The sequence below is a fragment of the Polistes dominula genome, unplaced genomic scaffold (genome assembly GCF_049000335.1).
Source record: "Polistes dominula isolate Pdom_NZ unplaced genomic scaffold, Pdom_raw_medaka contig_18, whole genome shotgun sequence".
NCBI classification, from domain to species: domain Eukaryota; kingdom Metazoa; phylum Arthropoda; class Insecta; order Hymenoptera; family Vespidae; genus Polistes; species Polistes dominula.
In genome coordinates, this window is record NW_028301164.1 from 4,443,697 (window position 1) to 4,461,730 (window position 18,034).

At 24.1% G+C, this 18,034-nt stretch overlaps 1 protein-coding gene across 1 annotated transcript; it reads left to right on the forward strand.

Annotated features, from left to right (window-relative positions):
• Positions 1 to 538: 538 nt before the first annotated feature.
• Positions 539 to 17,116, forward strand: Dh31 (diuretic hormone class 2). The gene is made up of 4 exons (XM_015328027.2): positions 539 to 694; positions 14,845 to 14,967; positions 16,651 to 16,755; positions 16,903 to 17,116. Exons 2-4 carry the CDS (start codon positions 14,876 to 14,878, stop codon positions 17,027 to 17,029), a joined length of 324 nt encoding a protein of 107 aa, XP_015183513.1. The 5' UTR covers positions 539 to 694; positions 14,845 to 14,875; the 3' UTR covers positions 17,030 to 17,116.
• The last annotated feature ends 918 nt before the right edge of the window (positions 17,117 to 18,034 follow it).

The following is an 18,034-nucleotide window of genomic DNA, read 5'->3' on the forward strand; positions in this document are numbered from 1 at the left end:
AAACAATAAAACCAATTTAAAAAAATTAATAAAATCGTTGATCAATAAAAAAAAAAGGAAACAAACAAACAAATGCTATAAAAAATAGTATAATAAAATAATTATTATACGTTGAACGTTCTTTATATCAATTAACACGTCTTCACGATGAATTTGACAATCACGATGATATGACAACCAATAATTATACACATACACATACACACACTCATCCCTTGATGAGAAATAAAAGAAAAAGAAACAGAGATACAGAAAAAAAAAAAAGAAAAAGACAAAATAGGAAAAGAAATGACGTGTGGGTGTAAAAGAATAAGTGCATTCATGGGGGTTGTCAGGAGGAAAACGCAAAGGGATAGAACACAGACCGGTTGTGTAGCCTAGTTCGAATTCTCGCGATCCTGTTGAAGTTCCTACGAAATATAGAATTGTGAGGGTTAACACATATACCTAGAGGGGGTTTGCTCTTGGATGAGGAAAAGGGTAGTAGACATTTGATTGGACGGTGGTAGAATAGTGGGGATGGCGATCGTGAGAGTCGCTAAGTTGACGGCTTATATAAACGGGACGCGGAATTCTCTACCGCAGAAGAACCGCAACCACCGTCCGGGAACAACAAGGACAAGTGTATCACGTGCCCTACAGAGTTACCCTTATCATCGAAACTTTCTTCTAAGAGATCTTCCTTTAAATTAAGGTAACGTAACAACCCTTTTATCTTTTCTTTTTTTATTTAATCTAAAACTGTGGTAACATAACACCCATAGATCTTTTTTTTAATTATTACCTTACATTTATAATACTTTGTTTTTATTTTTCTATTTAGTGTTTTTTATTTTTAAATCGTTTCTTTTTAAAATAAAAAAAATTATATTAAAAGTTTAATCATTGCAAAAATTGTTTATCTAAAAAGTTCCTAAATATCTAAAACTATTATCTTTACTCCTAAATCTTTTCTTTTTTCTTTCTTTTAATTATTATTATCTCACATTTACAATATATTTTCCTAATTTTTCTATAACATATTTTGTTTTTGTTTTTTTCAAATTGTGAAAACGATCATAAAAACGATCGTTGCAAAAATTTGTTATCTTCTTAAATTTCTATTTTTTTTCTACCTTATTTTTCTTCTTTTTCTTTTTCTACGAGGTAGATAGATAATAAAATTGAAAACGTCTCTTACGTAGATATGTATGCGTGCGCATAGTTAATAGTTGTCTCGACAAAGATACGGTCTTACTACTGAAGCAATCGTAAAATAAGCAGATACTTCGTGGTACGTTACGAGCTGAATAAAGAACAGCAAAGGAACTATTTTATATTCAACAGTTTGATATACGTTTCTTTCGTAATAGTAGAAAATTAGTTTTCTTTTTTTTATTTTTCAAAAATAAAGTAACCTCTTTACATAAACAATATAAATTTTTCACGAATCGTCGTATCGTAATCGATGCACAGTTTTAAAGAAGATAACATTAATTTTATCGAGATAACTCAATCATATTTTTAATCTTTTTTTTCCCCCTCTTCCATTCTCTTTCTTTCCTTAATTCATCTTTGAGAAAACTTTTTATGAAGATTTTATTTTGCCATAAGAAAAGAATCGAAGAAACGAAGTATAATCCTCGAATGAAGAAAAAACAAATGAGATGATTAACATATTCCTAAAAGAATTGGTTTATTTATTTATTTTTTTTATTGTTGTTGTAATTTTTTCAATTTATAAAATATCGTTAATATGTGTAATGAAAAAAAAAAACACAGAGTGAAATTTATTGTGTTATAACTTTGATTATTTTCATCTTTTGAATATTCGAATAAGATCATCAGTAGTAGTTGACAAGCTTTTGTCAGACAAGTGAAACAAACCTGTGTAAACGAACAGACTCTGAACTGTACGGTCAACACACATACGACATATATATGTATATACTTATATATACATAAGTATCTATGTATCTTCTATCTATGTATGTATATTACGTGGTACGATTGCTATGCTAACAATAATTAGTAACAATGCTATTACACGTCGAGTATCGTGAACCCATTGAACTTCATAATTATTCCATTCATTCTTGTTAAAGTTGACCACTATCATTATTTATTATTATTATTATTGTTATTATTATTATTATTAATTAATTAATTAAATATTATTTTTATTGAGAAATATTGCATAATCGATATAACATTATTTTTATGAATATTATTATTTGTTAAATATTATTTATAATTAGAATTTATTTTATAGATAAAAAATAGTATATTAAATATTAAAAAAAAAAAAGAAAAAAAGAAGAAGATTAAAATGAAACGAAATTAATCTCGTGATCCATACTTATTGTAAACATTAATAATATCTTTTTATCCGATATTAAGAGAACAAAGTATACTAAAATATAATAAAATTATAAATTAAATGCTATACTTTTTGTAAATGTAATATGCAACCGGTGGTATTACCTACAAATGGCTCGTGGTCTCTCTCTCTCTCTCTCTCTCATTGCTTAAGTATAAATAATAATAATTAAAAATAAAAAAATAAATGAAAAAACCTCGGTAAAAATTAAAAAAATAAAGAACATAAACAAAACAATAATGAATTACACTTTAATATTAATTTTGATTAGTTATAAAAACAAAAATTCTAATATTTTAATTTAATTATTAACGTTTCAAGTATTATAGTTATTATTTTCTTTTTGTTTTTTTGTTTTTTGATGAATCTTTAAAGTGGCAGTAATGAATCATGGTCTCGTTTTAAAACGATGATTTCGTTTTATCGAAAGGGAACATCGTTCTAAATCCCACCTTTGAAGATTAAATAGAATTAATTAAAAAGAAAATCCTAGTGTCCCGTTTACCATTTTCCTTTTAATTGTTCTTCTTCAAAAAGTATGACTATAACCGTGTTATTCTAATTTAACCTGGTACCATAGAAAAAAATAATAATAATAAACCATAAACTAAAAAAAGTATATTTAACAGCAGTTGGTGAATCGTTTGCCAAAGTAGAAAATGAATTTAATGAGAGATATATTTTCATTGGAATCTTTTTTTATTCTGTTCGTCTTAAGAATTCGAAAGAGAAGAAAAATAAAAAGAAAAGTACTTCCTATCAGAAAGAAAGAAAGAAAGAAAGAGAGAGATAGAGAAAAATTAAAAGAAAAATAAAAATGAGTGAGTAAGGGGGAGGGGAATAATATAATAACGAAATTGGAGACAACTCAATCGAATGACATTAAAACTTGTCGCGATGTTTTACAACCTAATTTTTTTTTCTTTTCCTTTTTTTTCTTTTTTTTTTCTACGGGACATGTTTTATACATCAAGGTAGATTCGATCACGAAATACAAATTTTTTTCTCTCTTTCTCTATCTCTTTTTCTTTCTTTCTTTTTCTTTCCCATTTCCTAACTCTAATATCAGTTTTGATAATAGTTTGAAATTTAAGCACGTTATTTTATACGTAGGATAAAGAAAGAAAGAAAAACAGAAAGGATTGGAGGGGTAGTGATAGGTATTGGGATGGGAATGGGGATGAGGATAATGATAAAGGAGAAGCAATAAGTGTTTATGGGAAAAATTGCGAAGAAAAGTTTCTACGTGATTTGTACACGTGCAAAAAATTCTCTTCACGTATTGGTCGTTAGAATTTTCGATTACGTTTTACGATTTTATCGGTTTAGAAATTGTTAGTTTATTTATCGATTGTAGAATTCTTATAGGAATTACAAACAAAAAAAAAAAAAGAAGAAAATAAAACTCACTTTTAATAAGTTTAATAAGATTGATCGTAATTATGATTTCTAATTCGTACGATTAATAATAACAATAAATATTATTATTTTTAAACTATATATTCGTATGAATACATTAAATTAACCCCTTGAGTACTGATTTATTTGAAGATTTTTATAGACTTATAACGGATTTAATGTGTTTGCTAAATGGATTAATTTGTTAAAATAATACATTTTATAATTATATTTATATAAGCTTCTTAAATTCAGATAACGTGTCAAACTCGTTCACCGTAACTTCACCCAAATAAGCAAATGTCAAATGTACCCAAAGGGTTAAACAAATTAAACAATTATATTTTTCTATTTTTATTATATACATATTTATATTTTTATTTTAAGAATAAAACCAAATTTCTTTGATTTCTATATTTAATTTAATTATGTATGTTTATTTTTTATTTTTATTTTTATTTTTATTTCTTTTTTTTTTTTTTTTGTAGACGATCGTTAAAACACGTCAGAAGATATCGCAAGTAAGTAAAATAGTTGAAACTCTCTTTCTTTGACGTAAAATAGGCCATTGCTAGGCATCGGTTTTATTGGCATAGAAATCAATCGTGACTATAAATGAAAAGATACGGAAACAACATTTTCATTCACTATTTCCCTTTTTTACTACGTTGTAACGTTTACGTTCCTTTTTATAAAATATACTTTCTTTCTTTATCTATCTATTTTTTTTTAACTCTCTTTCTCTCACTCTTTCTCTCTCTCTCTCTCTCTCTCTCTCTCTCTCTTCTTTCTCTCTCTCAAGTGCGAAGTATTTTTTTCTATCTTTTTTTTTTTTTATTGTACTTATAACTCTCTGTGAAACGTTAGAACTTCGTATAAAGTATATACGAAAAATAAAATAAATAAAAATAAAAAAACAAGCATTGAAAGCTCGCACTTGCTGTTACATTTTCTTTCACCTGCTAACAAACACCCACGCACACACACATATATATATATATATATATATATATATAGGGGTATACATATATTAGACGAAATGAAATATAATAGTTTTTTCAGTTGAGTCTTACAAATTTCAAAGTATGACATTACCTTTCTCATTTTTTTTTAATTTTTTTTTTTTTTAAACTTTTGCAAAATGATAACGTTACGTTTGAAAAAGTAAAGAAGAGAAAATGTCGTTCTATCTACAACATTATCTCGTCTACATCGAGAAGAAAACAAAATGAAACGTAAATTCGATTAAACTCGTGAGAAATATTTAAGAGGAAACTCATTTTTTACGTTGTTAAAATATAAAAGTTAAAAAAACAAAAACCAAAAAAAAAAAAGGAGAAGGAGACAAATTGGTATCACTTTTCTTTTCATTTCGTAAATGTATGGGAACTCGTAAAGTCAATTTCATAAGAAAAGCATTATCCTATAAGATAAGAGTAATACTAACCTAACCTTTTGATATGACTAAAGGATAACAAGATAAACGTATTATTCTAAAGGATTTCTTGATCCTGATAAAGATCAAATTCTAAATTATCCAATCGATTTAACATTAAAATAATCATTTGAACTAACCATAAGAAACATTGTCATAGCAATTATAACAAACTTTTCTTTTAAGGAAAATTACCATTTACCTATCACCATAAAATACGAAATGAAATTCTTTTTTTTATTTATCATTAAATAACAAATAAAAAGAAAAAGATTACTTATCAAACAATCCATTAAATTTCAATTAACAATTTAATAATCCATCTATGTATTCCCTAAAAATTGTTTCTTTCTTTTATATATAAAAAAGTACTGTTATTTATTATAACATTTTATTTATTTAAATTATAATACATATTATAATCTCTTATATAAATACTATATTTATTTATTATTTCATTTTTTTTTTTTTTTTAATATATAAATACGATGATAGAAACTTATTTCAAATCGAATATGAAATATACAAAATTTTCTTATCGTGAAATTAAAATGATATCAATAAAAAAAAATATATATATATATATATAATTTTTTTATTTTTATCATCTTAAAAGCAAGTAAGTAAAATTAAAAAATTCAAAAAGAAATTTCGATTTACTGTTAAGAACGTGATAGAAAAAAAGAAGAAAAAAAGAAGAAAAAAAGAAATAAAAAAAACATGAAAGTGTGAGAGAAAAAATAAATCAATCTCGATAATGTTAAAAACATTTTAATAATACGACACCAGTGGAATTGAATAAATTATTAGATGCAACAGAATGCATAGTTTGGCAGCTTGTAAAATGAATACTATTATCGAACGTTTACCATAAGTTTTCCCTACAAGAAGTAAACTTTCAAAAGCGTTTTACAAACTCGATAAATAAAATGCATAAACATGGCTTTCTTTTTCTTTTTTTCTTTCTTTCTTTATACACTAAACAGAAAATAGAATTTCTTTTTTGATAGAAAAGTGTGAAAAATCGAGGTTAAAATCATGAAGTTTACTCATGTAAGTATCTGTCAATGTTTTTATCCCTTTAAAACCTTTCATGATTCAACAATCTCTCTTTCTCTTTTCTATCATTCTTCTATATACTTTTTTTTTTAATCATTTTGTTATTCTATATCTTAGTTTATTTAAAGTACATGCTAAATAAACCGAAAACAACCACCAATAGTGGTTTAAAATTGAAAAGTAATGTATGTCTTTGAATAGAATGAAAAGAATGAAAATAAACCTTTCAAAGTAAAATAGAATTCCTCTTGTTTGTTTGTTAGAAAAACTGGATGGACAAATAGAAAAGAAAGAGATAGAAAGAAAGAAAGAAAGAAAGAAAGAAAGAAAGATAGATAGATAGATGGATAAAAATAGAATAAGTAGAAATATCTGTAAGAAAATTTGTGGGATTAAATCAAACACGAATGAAGTTTAAAAAAAAGGATAAAATATAATAAACGTAGATTTTGCAGAAGAAAATCGTGTTTTCTTAATCTTATTACATTTTCTTACGTCAAACGATTATTATACGTTTAAGGTATGAAAAGTATCTCGAAAAATATCCCACTTTAAAGGATAATCCTGTTGGTTTGGTTTAAATGTAAGGGGATGGTGAAAATTACATCTACACGAGATAGAGAGAGAGAGAGAGAGAGAGAGAGAGAGAATTCTCAAACATATAATGGAATTTCGAACGTTTTAAAGTTGTTTGGTTAGAGAATGATAAATAAATATGTGAAATATGTGTTGTGTGTTTAGAGATTAAAGGGATGATAATGGCATCCATTGTATTCCTTTGACTACTAAAATCAAGTCTTCTAATATTTCTCATTGTTGTCATCGTTTACAATTTTATTTTTTATTTCATTTTTAATATAATCATGCAGCTTGTCTCAATACTTTAACCCATTACTTGAAAATGGCCTTTTTTTGGGGATGCATTTTTAAATTGATTTTTTCTTCTAATAACTATAACTTCAGTACACATTTGAAAATAGATAAACACATATGTATGCATGTATATATGGAGTACATATAAAAGAAAATTCTAGAAATCGTATTTTTGTTTTATTTTTAACGCTACAAGTATTCTCGATAAAATTGGAACGAACTATAGTCTCATGGGAACGATTACATCGAGATCAGATATACCTGATGGATATCATGGAAAATTGTTGTAAATAACATATACATGTGCTATACATACTATATATACATTTTCTAGGATACTACGAAGAATCAGAAATTCAATTTCTATTCGAGAATAAAACTTCTTATATGATTTTTATAATCTACGTATTATTTATATCTTTGTTCATTCAATCTTAACAATTTTAAAAAAGATTTTTATGTTTATTTTTACTTTTGTTTCTTTTTAAAAATATTATCCATTTTATTAGAAATAAATTTATAATAAAACGCATTTGTTTATAAATAAAATAATTTACTTTATTACTCCTATATATTTATTTTATTTAATATCCTATATATTTATTTAAAATAATGATTCCCTTTCGGGATACATGGGGTACGTCAACCCGTTTTAATATAATACCTCTTTACAAATATACAATTTAATATCCTATATAATTAAATTATTTTTAATAATTTATATTTTATATATATATATATTTCTAATTGACTTTTTTCTATATAAATTAATAAACTCTTCAATTTGTAGAAATTATTTTTTAATAATTGTTAAATTATTAATTTATTTTATAATAAACATTGCATTATTTTTTTCTTTTTGTTTCTATAGTTTTTTTCTACAATTTCTATAATTTTCTATAATTCTTATATAATAGGTTTTATGTTTGTTTTTTATTCCTTGGTTTTTAGTAATAAAATGATGTAATTGTGCTGTTTTCCAATACGTCTATTTACAGTCAATAATTAGATAATGCCAATTAGTGGTAACTACTTTATTTACTTTGGGAATACTCGATTAAGGTTATCTTTTTCTAACATTGCCAATGGAAAAGCATATTTTACAAATACAAGATATTAAGTTTATTTCTTAAAGTTTATGAATTTTAATAACTGAATAAAATATCGATTTTCTTTTTTTATCAACAACGTCTTATATAATAGGATCAAAATAATACATTTGATTTAATCGATAAATTAATAATACAACAAATTGAATAAAAGTTAACATCGCAAAGTATCGAAATAAAATTAAAAGAAAATAAATAATTACAAATAACAATAGTTTTTTTTTTTTCTATCAACTTGGTAATAATATTTTTATCTAAAATATTAATAGAGTTACATATGTAACGTGACATTTGTTTCATATTCGTTTAGTTTAAAAGGCAAACCTGTCATTGGTAAAACTGTAAGAAAAGTTTTCCTTGTATTAACGTATACAAGACGACTCCCTCGTTTGTGTTCCAACTTTATAACACATTTCTAAAACTTCATGAATTTCATGTTTAGTTATAACTAAATTAGAATAAAATATCAAAATTGTTGATTAAGTTAAATTAAAATTAAAAAAAAAAAAACTATAATGAAAAATAAAAAAGAAGAAGGAGAAGAAAATATTGGAATTATTATTATGATAATCTTTGTACGAAAAAATATTAAAAAAAAAAAAAAAATAAAAGAATGAGAAAAAGAAATTTTACTTTTCGAACAACTGAATGAATTAATTCTATTTTTTATAGTCTGTATGATTTTTAATTTTTGTGATATTATAAAAAGAATACAATGATTAAATGCATACTGACATTATTTTAATTTTAAATGGTCACATTTTCAATTTTAAGATATAATTTGATGAACGACAACACGGTCTAATGATTTTCTTACACACGACAGCTATTCGATCATAAATTTTTAAGAGAGAAAATTTATCGGTTTAAAGGAGGATACATAAAATCAATAAAAAAAAAAAAAATTAAAAATAAAGATCAAAATTAAAACGACGACCAAATAAAAATTATTGATAATTTTAATCAATAAATTTTCACATTTGTTTTTTTTTTTTTTTTTTTTCTTAAATTCAACTGTACGTCCTATGATCTCGTAAGATATTTGATTGAATCGATATTGAAGAAAAAAAAAAATGAAAAAAAACACGAATGAAACATTTTTTTTATCTTTGCAAACAAATTTCGCATAAAATCGATAAATCCTTCAAACACCTATCATAATTTGTTTGTATTTTATCGATAGTAAATATACATTGCTGTTAAAAAGAAATTTTCGAATGATTTTTTTTTCTACTTGTTATTAAAGTAAAGTGGAAAATTCAAATTTGATGATATTCCAATATCTGGTGGTTATCAAAATCGATGAATGAAATTTGAATAATCCACCCTATATTCCTGACAAGGATTTCAACCTTGTTTATAAATCTAAAAGATTATTTTTATATTTATAAATGAGTATTATAAAAGTGTGGAGAGAGAGATAAAAAAAATCTCATTTATTTTATTTTTAATTGATTTCTAATATAATCACGGCTAATCTCCATTTGCATTTATAAAAAATATAAAATAATTTTTTAATTAAAGTATTATTTTTATTCTATGAAACATTTTAGAGCACAAACGAGTTATTATATATATATAGTGTATATATTTAAACAGTTGTTATATCTGTTCTCCTATAACCCAAAGATATTAATAATATAAGAACAACTTGGAATTTTTTTCTATATAAAATATTACTCCAATAAATCGTCCAATTTTCTTCAAGTATCCTCAAACTTTTCGAATGAGAAACTACATAAATCATGAACCCATAAAAAGAATAAAGAACCACTCTGAAAAAAAAAAGAATAGTATTTTGTTAGACATTACCTTACTCGATTTTTATAAATACTAATTCGATCTTTACTCGATTGTATCATCATTTTCTCACTTTCATCATATTTTTTTTTTTTATCTGACAATGACAAAAAAGAAAAAAACAAAAGAACAAAAAATAAATCAAAAAAATATAAATGATTCTATTTTTTTTTCTTATTATTATTTAAGATTTATCTTATTTTCTTGTCTTTCTTTTTTAATTCGATTGTCACAACTCACATTTATTATTTTTTTCTTCGTGACAAAATCAAAAATGAAAGAAATAATTTCGTTAATGCACAAACGACCAATTCTGTGTTTCGTAGAACTATCCCAAAAAAAAGAATCCCTAAATCATTCAGATACATTAACTTTTTATATTACAATGGTCATGGGAAAGTATGTTATCAAAGATGGAATCATAATTTATAACCCCCATTGTCGTCGTCGTCATTGTCGTCATCTTTTTCTCCCCCTAAACCCCATAAGAAAATAATTTTCCTCGATGTTTCTGTATCTTTTCATTTGGAAACTAATATCATTAATATTTACAAGAAATACATCGAAGAAAAATCTTATTAACTATCCCTCTCTCCATCCTCACGAAAACAAATAAATCATCTTATATTGTTCATCTCATCTTAACAATCATATCATAAAATCATTTTATTGATCATACAATATTTCTACCATGTTGTTTTTTTATTTATTTTTTAAGAATGATAGAAATTGTTTCTATCAAAATTCAATCTTATTTATTATTTTATATTTATTTATATTTAATATAATATATATTTAATAAATTATATAACATAATATAAATATAATAAATTAGAAAATGTTTTATATAGTTACATTTTATAAAAAATATTTTTAATAAATTATATAATATTATATAAATATATAATTTATATAATATTTTTTATTTATTTAATATTATATACATATATTCCTTATTAATAATTTAATAAATTATATAATATTATTTATATAGATATAATAAATTATAAAATATAAAATAATTATATAATATTTTATAGAAATATTTAATAAATTTTTTTTTTTAATTACAAAAAAAAACATAAAAATTGTAATAATATTATTTAATCATTGTCAAGAAACATGTGTTTATTATTTCATTACTTTTTCCAATTAATTTTTCCAATTAATATATAAAATAATACTTGATTATTTTTTTTAATTTTTTTATACAAATTATTCAAATGAAAACTTTTGGATTGATCTGTAAACATTAACTTTTGATTGTATATTAAAATATAAAACGAGAAAATAAATGTATCCATGACTTAACCATTACACGTACACACACAACTTTTTATTAATTTATTTATAAATTTCTGACCTACTCTTTCGGTTAGTTTAGTTTCGTTAGATTGTCGAATTAAATACGTTATTAAAAAAATTTTTTTTACAAATCCTTAAGGATAAAACAGGAAAAAATAATAATCGTTTGTTAGAAATTTATTTTGTTAAACTTTCGAACCGAACGCGTGAAAAAAAAAAAAGAAAATAAAAAAGTTTGTTTAATTTACGATATTAATAAACTTTTTCAAACACAAATTGTTACCGTAATATTTAAATACACAACAATGTATATTCTTCATTATATAAACATTGTTCGTTAATTTTTTTTGTTTTTGTTTTTTGCATAAATCCAATTTACCTATGAGAACCGTGTAAAATTTCAAATAAATGTGTCATTTAAGTATAAAAACAACATATTATATCTAAATTAATTTGAAAGATTACAAAAAAATATCCAAAATTCTTTCTCAAATAAAGTAACACGTAATACTAAGAACATGGTGTTCTTATAAATAAGATTAGGTGGGTAAAAATAAAAATAAGTAAGAAAAGTGATGTAAAAGAATCTCATACATGCAACGATAAAAAAAAATCCTATGCTTGATAATTTAATTTTTAGCTTAGATCCTGTTTTTTTTTTTACACTATCTATTTTCGATTTCTCTCAACACTTTCCATGTATATATGTATACGTACACATACACACATACACAGAGATATATAAACTAATATACACAGTAACATCATTCTAAATGTAAACGTTATTACATCTTACAATATCTAACAACGCAACGCAACCCCTACAATTTGTTTGATATCATCCCTTTTACCAAATGCCCCTCTTAAAATATTTCCCCCAATTTTCTTCTTCTTCTTCTTCTTCTTCTTCTTCTTCTTCTTCTATTCTTTCCATATTTTTTTTATTTTTTTATTTTTACTTTAATCTTTCAACCTTATTCTTCTATTTTGCGGTATCTCGAATTACTCGTATTTCAAACAAATCCCATTGACAAAAATAAATCCACTTGTCTTTCTACCCTTTTTCTATATTTCGTGGGTGTTTGCATTTTTTATTTTTTTTTTTTTTTTATTTTTTTTTCTCGAAGAAAAGGGTGTCTAACTTTGTGTTTTTCTTTTCTTTTCTTTTAATTCTTTTCCATTCTATTTCATGGTGGTGATAGTGGTGGTGGTGGTTATTACGATCGAAGGGATAAGGAAAATATTGTATAAAAAAAAAGAAGAAATAAAAATAACACCTGTTTTTTCTTTATACACAGGTCTAATTCTTCACAGATCATTTTTCTTTTCTTTTCTTTTCTTTTTTTCTTTATTTTTCTTTTTCTTTTTCTTTTTCTTTCTTCGAGATTAAGTTAAAGTATGTTCTTTATGAAAAACATAAACGAGAAATCATCCACGAGAGAGTAATATTTTTTTCATACTAAACAAAAAAATGATTATAATAAAACACGTTAAAACAACGTGCAAAATCTTGTAATATTTTAATCGATATAAAAAAATGTTACCTAATCATTTGTTTTTAGTGTCTTGCAAATTATCACACGATAAATAAAAATGAAAAAAAAAAAAGAAAATGATCGTAAAAATTTTTTTTTTTTTCTATTACATCGAGATTATTATTATTTTTTTTTGTTTATATCGAACTTTCTACGTGTGTTTGTGTGTCGTGTTATCTTTCAAACGAGAATCTGTTACGTTGTGTTAGTTTCTAAACAACGTGTAAAAGATATTTATGAGTTAAATATAATACGTAATAAAATTATATCAAAAAATATTTATACAAGTGTAATTCGGTGAAATTTAAATAAATGTGTCTTCCATTTAGAATCATATTTAAATTATCAACACTTTGAACATTTAATTCGTTACTTAGAATAATAAAATTCAATTATTTGATTAATTTGAATTACCCTGTTTCTATATTTACATTTTCAAGAGAAACTACTTTATTTGCCTGGATATAAAACGTAAAAACAACATAAAACGAACAAAATAAAAAGCAGAAAACAAAAAACAAAAACAAAAACAAAAAAGGAAGAAAATAATTAGACCATGCATTTTAATTTTTCATCATATAATAGTTTCATCATCCGCGTATAAAGTAGGAGAAAGCTAGTTATTATTTCCATATAAAATGCAACTCGTCGGACAATACAAATTCACAATTTTCCCTCACTTTATTTAACAAAGTATAGATCGTGAAATTAATACGCTTTCAAATTACGTCGAATTGCCTTTAGCTGGAATATAAGTTGGATAATGAAAAAATAACGTCGTTCTTTCACCCACCTATTTTCTTTTTTATCCTTTTTTATTTTTCTCTCTTTTTTTTTTTTTTTTGTAATCTTTATCATTGCAACATGTTTCACAGCGTTAAACGATTAAGAACGAAGCTTTTATCTTATTTATTCAAAATTATATTATCACTGTACTTTAAAAATATATTATAAAGTAAAACACATACATATAACAATAATAATAAATAATATAGATAGTAAATATTATTTTTTTTTTAAATAAAATTTTAGAAAATTGTATTAACTAAGGAACACTTTCTTTTAACACCAGAGTAGTCAATTTTCTTTTTCTTGTGCTTTTTTTATTTTTTTATGTATTTCTTTCCAATTCATATATACACCTACACATCAACATCGATTATCGAGTACGACGAGTCCAATTATTTACTCCTACAACGAACGAACGTTGTATTCAAGGCAACGTGATTACTTTGCAGTAAAATTCTAATCGAACGAACATTGAAAGTATGTACACTGAAAAATAATCCACCATTTGTGTTAAGTTTCTTAAGACGACAAAACAAAACAAAACAATACACAAATAATATAAATTTAATAAAACAATACAAAAATAAAATGAATTATTTATTCGTATGTAATAAATGTTTATTTATAAAATTTGTAACATTAACAAACCCAAAAACCTTATGAAGAATTGATTTAAAAAAATATCAAAATAAAAAAACCAAAGTAATTCATTAATTTAGATGATAAATTAGAAATCTTATTTTTATGGTTTTCTTTTTTTCAACCCAAGTAGTAAATTTATAATTCATCCTTATAATACACACGTAATATATACATAAAACGTAACTGTAAATGAAACGTAAAAAAGATGCAGAAGAACATTTATAAACGTGTAGCAGAGTGTTGAATAGTTTGTTAGTAAGATTCCCAGAAAACTGCAATGACTTTTTTCACTGATATGAAAAATATATCATCTCGTTCTCTTCTTTCTTTTTAATCTCATAGAATTCTATTTTTTTTTTTATCTTTGTTAGATTCAACTTTCCACTCTTATTTAAAAAAATAATTGATAAACATACTTTCATACTAACGAATTAATTCTTTGAAAAGAAAATTTATTCAATTGATATATCTTCAATAGTTAATTAAAAAGCTTAATAATTGGTAATTGAAAACATTTTTAAATTTGTTTTTTATTTTTAGAACACGTGATCAAATTTATTCCTGAACGAAGATGCAGAGACAAATCGCAATCTCCTGTATGATCCTGATGACCATAACAGTTATGGCTGTTTCAAATACTATCGCGGATGCTGCTCCGTTTTCGTAAGTACAAATTTATTTCAACAAAAAGAACGAAAAACATATGTGGAGATTACACAAATTAGAAGTGAAACCTTTAAAAAAGCAAGTTTCGTAAGAATGAAATGAGTTCATTGTATCAGAAATAGGATAATTTATTATCTAATATTATTTTGTACTTCAATTCTAATTATTTATTTAATAATTAAAAATTCGTACCTGTAAGGATGCAACCCTCCAAACACACTTGAAAATGTTGCTTGCGAGAGCCACCTGTTGGGACGAAATTTTTTTCTGCCCGAAAGATAGGCAACCCGTCATACACGTGTGTATAAACAGTTTGGGGTGAAAAAAAATTCCGTCCCAACAGGTGGCGCTCGCAAGCAACATTTTCAAGTGTGTCTGGAGGGTTGCATATCTACAGGCGTAATAATTTCACAAATGATACAAATTTAATTATAACTTTGTGATTACTTATAAATATTTTTAAGAATAATATTTAATATCTTACATGAACAATAAATTTTTAAATATTAAAATTAATCAATGTTAGACGTCTTATGATCATCGTAAAAATAATAAAAGATTAGAAAGTTGTTCATAATTTTATTGAAGAACGATCCATGACTTAAAATCATGTGTATGTTTATGTATATGTTTTTCATAAAGAGGTAATTTAATAAATTAGATTTTAAAAGTATAATTTTTAACAATAATATTATAATAATTGTTTTTTTTTTTATTTTAAAATCATTTACGAATTTGTAATCTATTTCAATACATGAGAGAAAGAAATGAAAAAAAGAAATTTATATTTAATGAGTAAATTAATCGATAAAAAAGAATTATAACGAAAAAAGAGGAAGGTGATTGTTAAAAGGGAAAATAAGGGAGGAAGTAGATAATGGTGGAAAATTTATAGATAATGTCAATGAATAACAACGAATACATTAACAATCGAATTAATTTCATCTAATGGATATCACAATTGCGTCGTCGCCGTCAGGACAATCACTTGATATCGTTCCACCATAAATGATGAAAAAAGAGACGCATCTGGTTGGAACGGATGGTTTAACCCAGTTTCGTTTCATGAAGCATCGAGTCCCGATGGAAAATGGTTCATTCTTCTCTGATTTGAAAGTAAGCACCCAATGAATGAAAGTAGCCAGAGAAAGAATGAATAGAAGAAGAAAAAAATAAAAATAAAATCTGGGTAAATTTAATTTCAAGGAAAATATGCTTGTGAAATCCATCGAAACTGAAGTATACTACTACTAACCATAAACCATCGAATTCAACTACGATGAATCATACCTTTCAACAATTGCTATGATTGAGAGAAAGATTATATTATTCTAAAAAATTGCATTTTAATATAAATCAAAGATTGATTCGTCAATTAATGTTAATATTATATAATACTAATATATATTATAATAAAATATAATAATATATTTATTTATTCATTATATATATATATTATATAAATACTTTTATATTTAAATGATCAGTATTTGTATTAATTTGTTATTAAAATATATTACTCGAATATAATAATTTAATCAATATTTTCAACAGAGATGTGTTTATTATTGTTAATAATTATTTATTTTCAACACACAAGTTATGCTGATATATATTATTACAAATACTGATCCAAGAAATAATTATAACTTGCATTGTATTAAACTTTTTTGTTTCTAGACAACAAAATTATTGGAACCAATTAGAAGAGGATGATCCCGAGGCACTTCTCGATATGCTTGCACGTCTTCGTCATTCAATCATGCGAAATCAAGAACTCGAAAAGTTCGTATATCATAATAATAAGTATTTTACACATTACTCTTCACTTATAAACAATATTTTTAATCGTTCATGATTTAATTACGCGTCAGCAAATTTAAACATACATTTTATATATATATATATATATATATATTTATTTTTTTTTAGTAATAAACGCGGATTGGACTTAGGATTGAGCCGTGGATTCAGTGGTTCTCAAGCAGCGAAACATTTGATGGGACTTGCTGCTGCGAATTATGCAGGTGGTCCAGGACGAAGGCGTCGTTCAGAATAAACGTAAAATAATTCGATGATACAAAATGAAAGGTATAAGGAGAAACAAAAAAGAAAAGCGGGAAGAATTTTGCAAAATTAACTTCTTCCCCTTTCCCCTTCCAACCATCAAAATAATTCATTTAAAAAATAATAATAATAATAACATTAATAATAATATAATATTAATATTAAACGATAAAATAATATTATTCTAATCGTAATTGTTCGTAACGTGGTCAAAATAATGTTTTCAATTTGACGCATATATCTCTCTCGCATTTTGATCCTCTATCCGCCATATTGACTACGTTAGTTTTGACTTCTACATTTTCATCTAAAACCTAAACGCTCTCTACTATAATCTATCATTATTTTTTAATTGTTTGTTTAATATTATTCCTTCAATTTAGAATTTTATTATAAAATAACGTGTATTTGACACATATACTTCTATGGTTATTTTAATTTTGTTATTTATGTAATTGTAATAAGATTTACCAAAAAATATTAAAACAATGATCTATCTCTAGTCAAGTAAACATCTAAATATACACATAATATATTATTTATAATTTATTATTTAAATTAAACACACAAATTTAGAGAATTTAATATTTTTTTTTTAAGTTTTCATATCATTTTAGAAATTAAATGACAATGAACACGAATAAATGCGATTTATTTTTCAATATCTTGATGTCGTCGATTAAATAAAGTGGCTATAAGATTGTGCCATATTATGTACCATTTGTAGATATTTACTGTATTTACCTCTTGTTGATAAAATGTATTTTATGAATCTGTAAAATCTAATCTATATATATATAGATATATCACCAAACAGAGAGATAGATAATATAAAATAATATATTAATTTATGTATTTTATCTTCTAATAATGTCACGTACCAATAGAAAATCTCCTTTTTTTTATTTCTATTTAGAACGAAGTCAAATGTTTAATATTTGTTGTAATATGTGTAACAAGAAAATGTTTTTCGCCTCTAAAATCGTCTAAATAAATG

What these genes read in the sequence shown, in the direction of transcription:
- Dh31 (XM_015328027.2), top strand. Translation starts at nt 14,876, where the DNA reads ATGCAGAGACAAATCGCAATCTCCTGTATGATCCTGATGACCATAACA. An exon ending in GCGGATGCTGCTCCGTTTTC is followed by an intron (nt 14,968 to 16,650) that starts GTAAGTACAAAT and finishes TTTTGTTTCTAG; the next exon opens with ACAACAAAATTATTGGAACC. An exon ending in CGAAATCAAGAACTCGAAAA is followed by an intron (nt 16,756 to 16,902) that starts GTTCGTATATCA and finishes ATTTTTTTTTAG; the next exon opens with TAATAAACGCGGATTGGACT.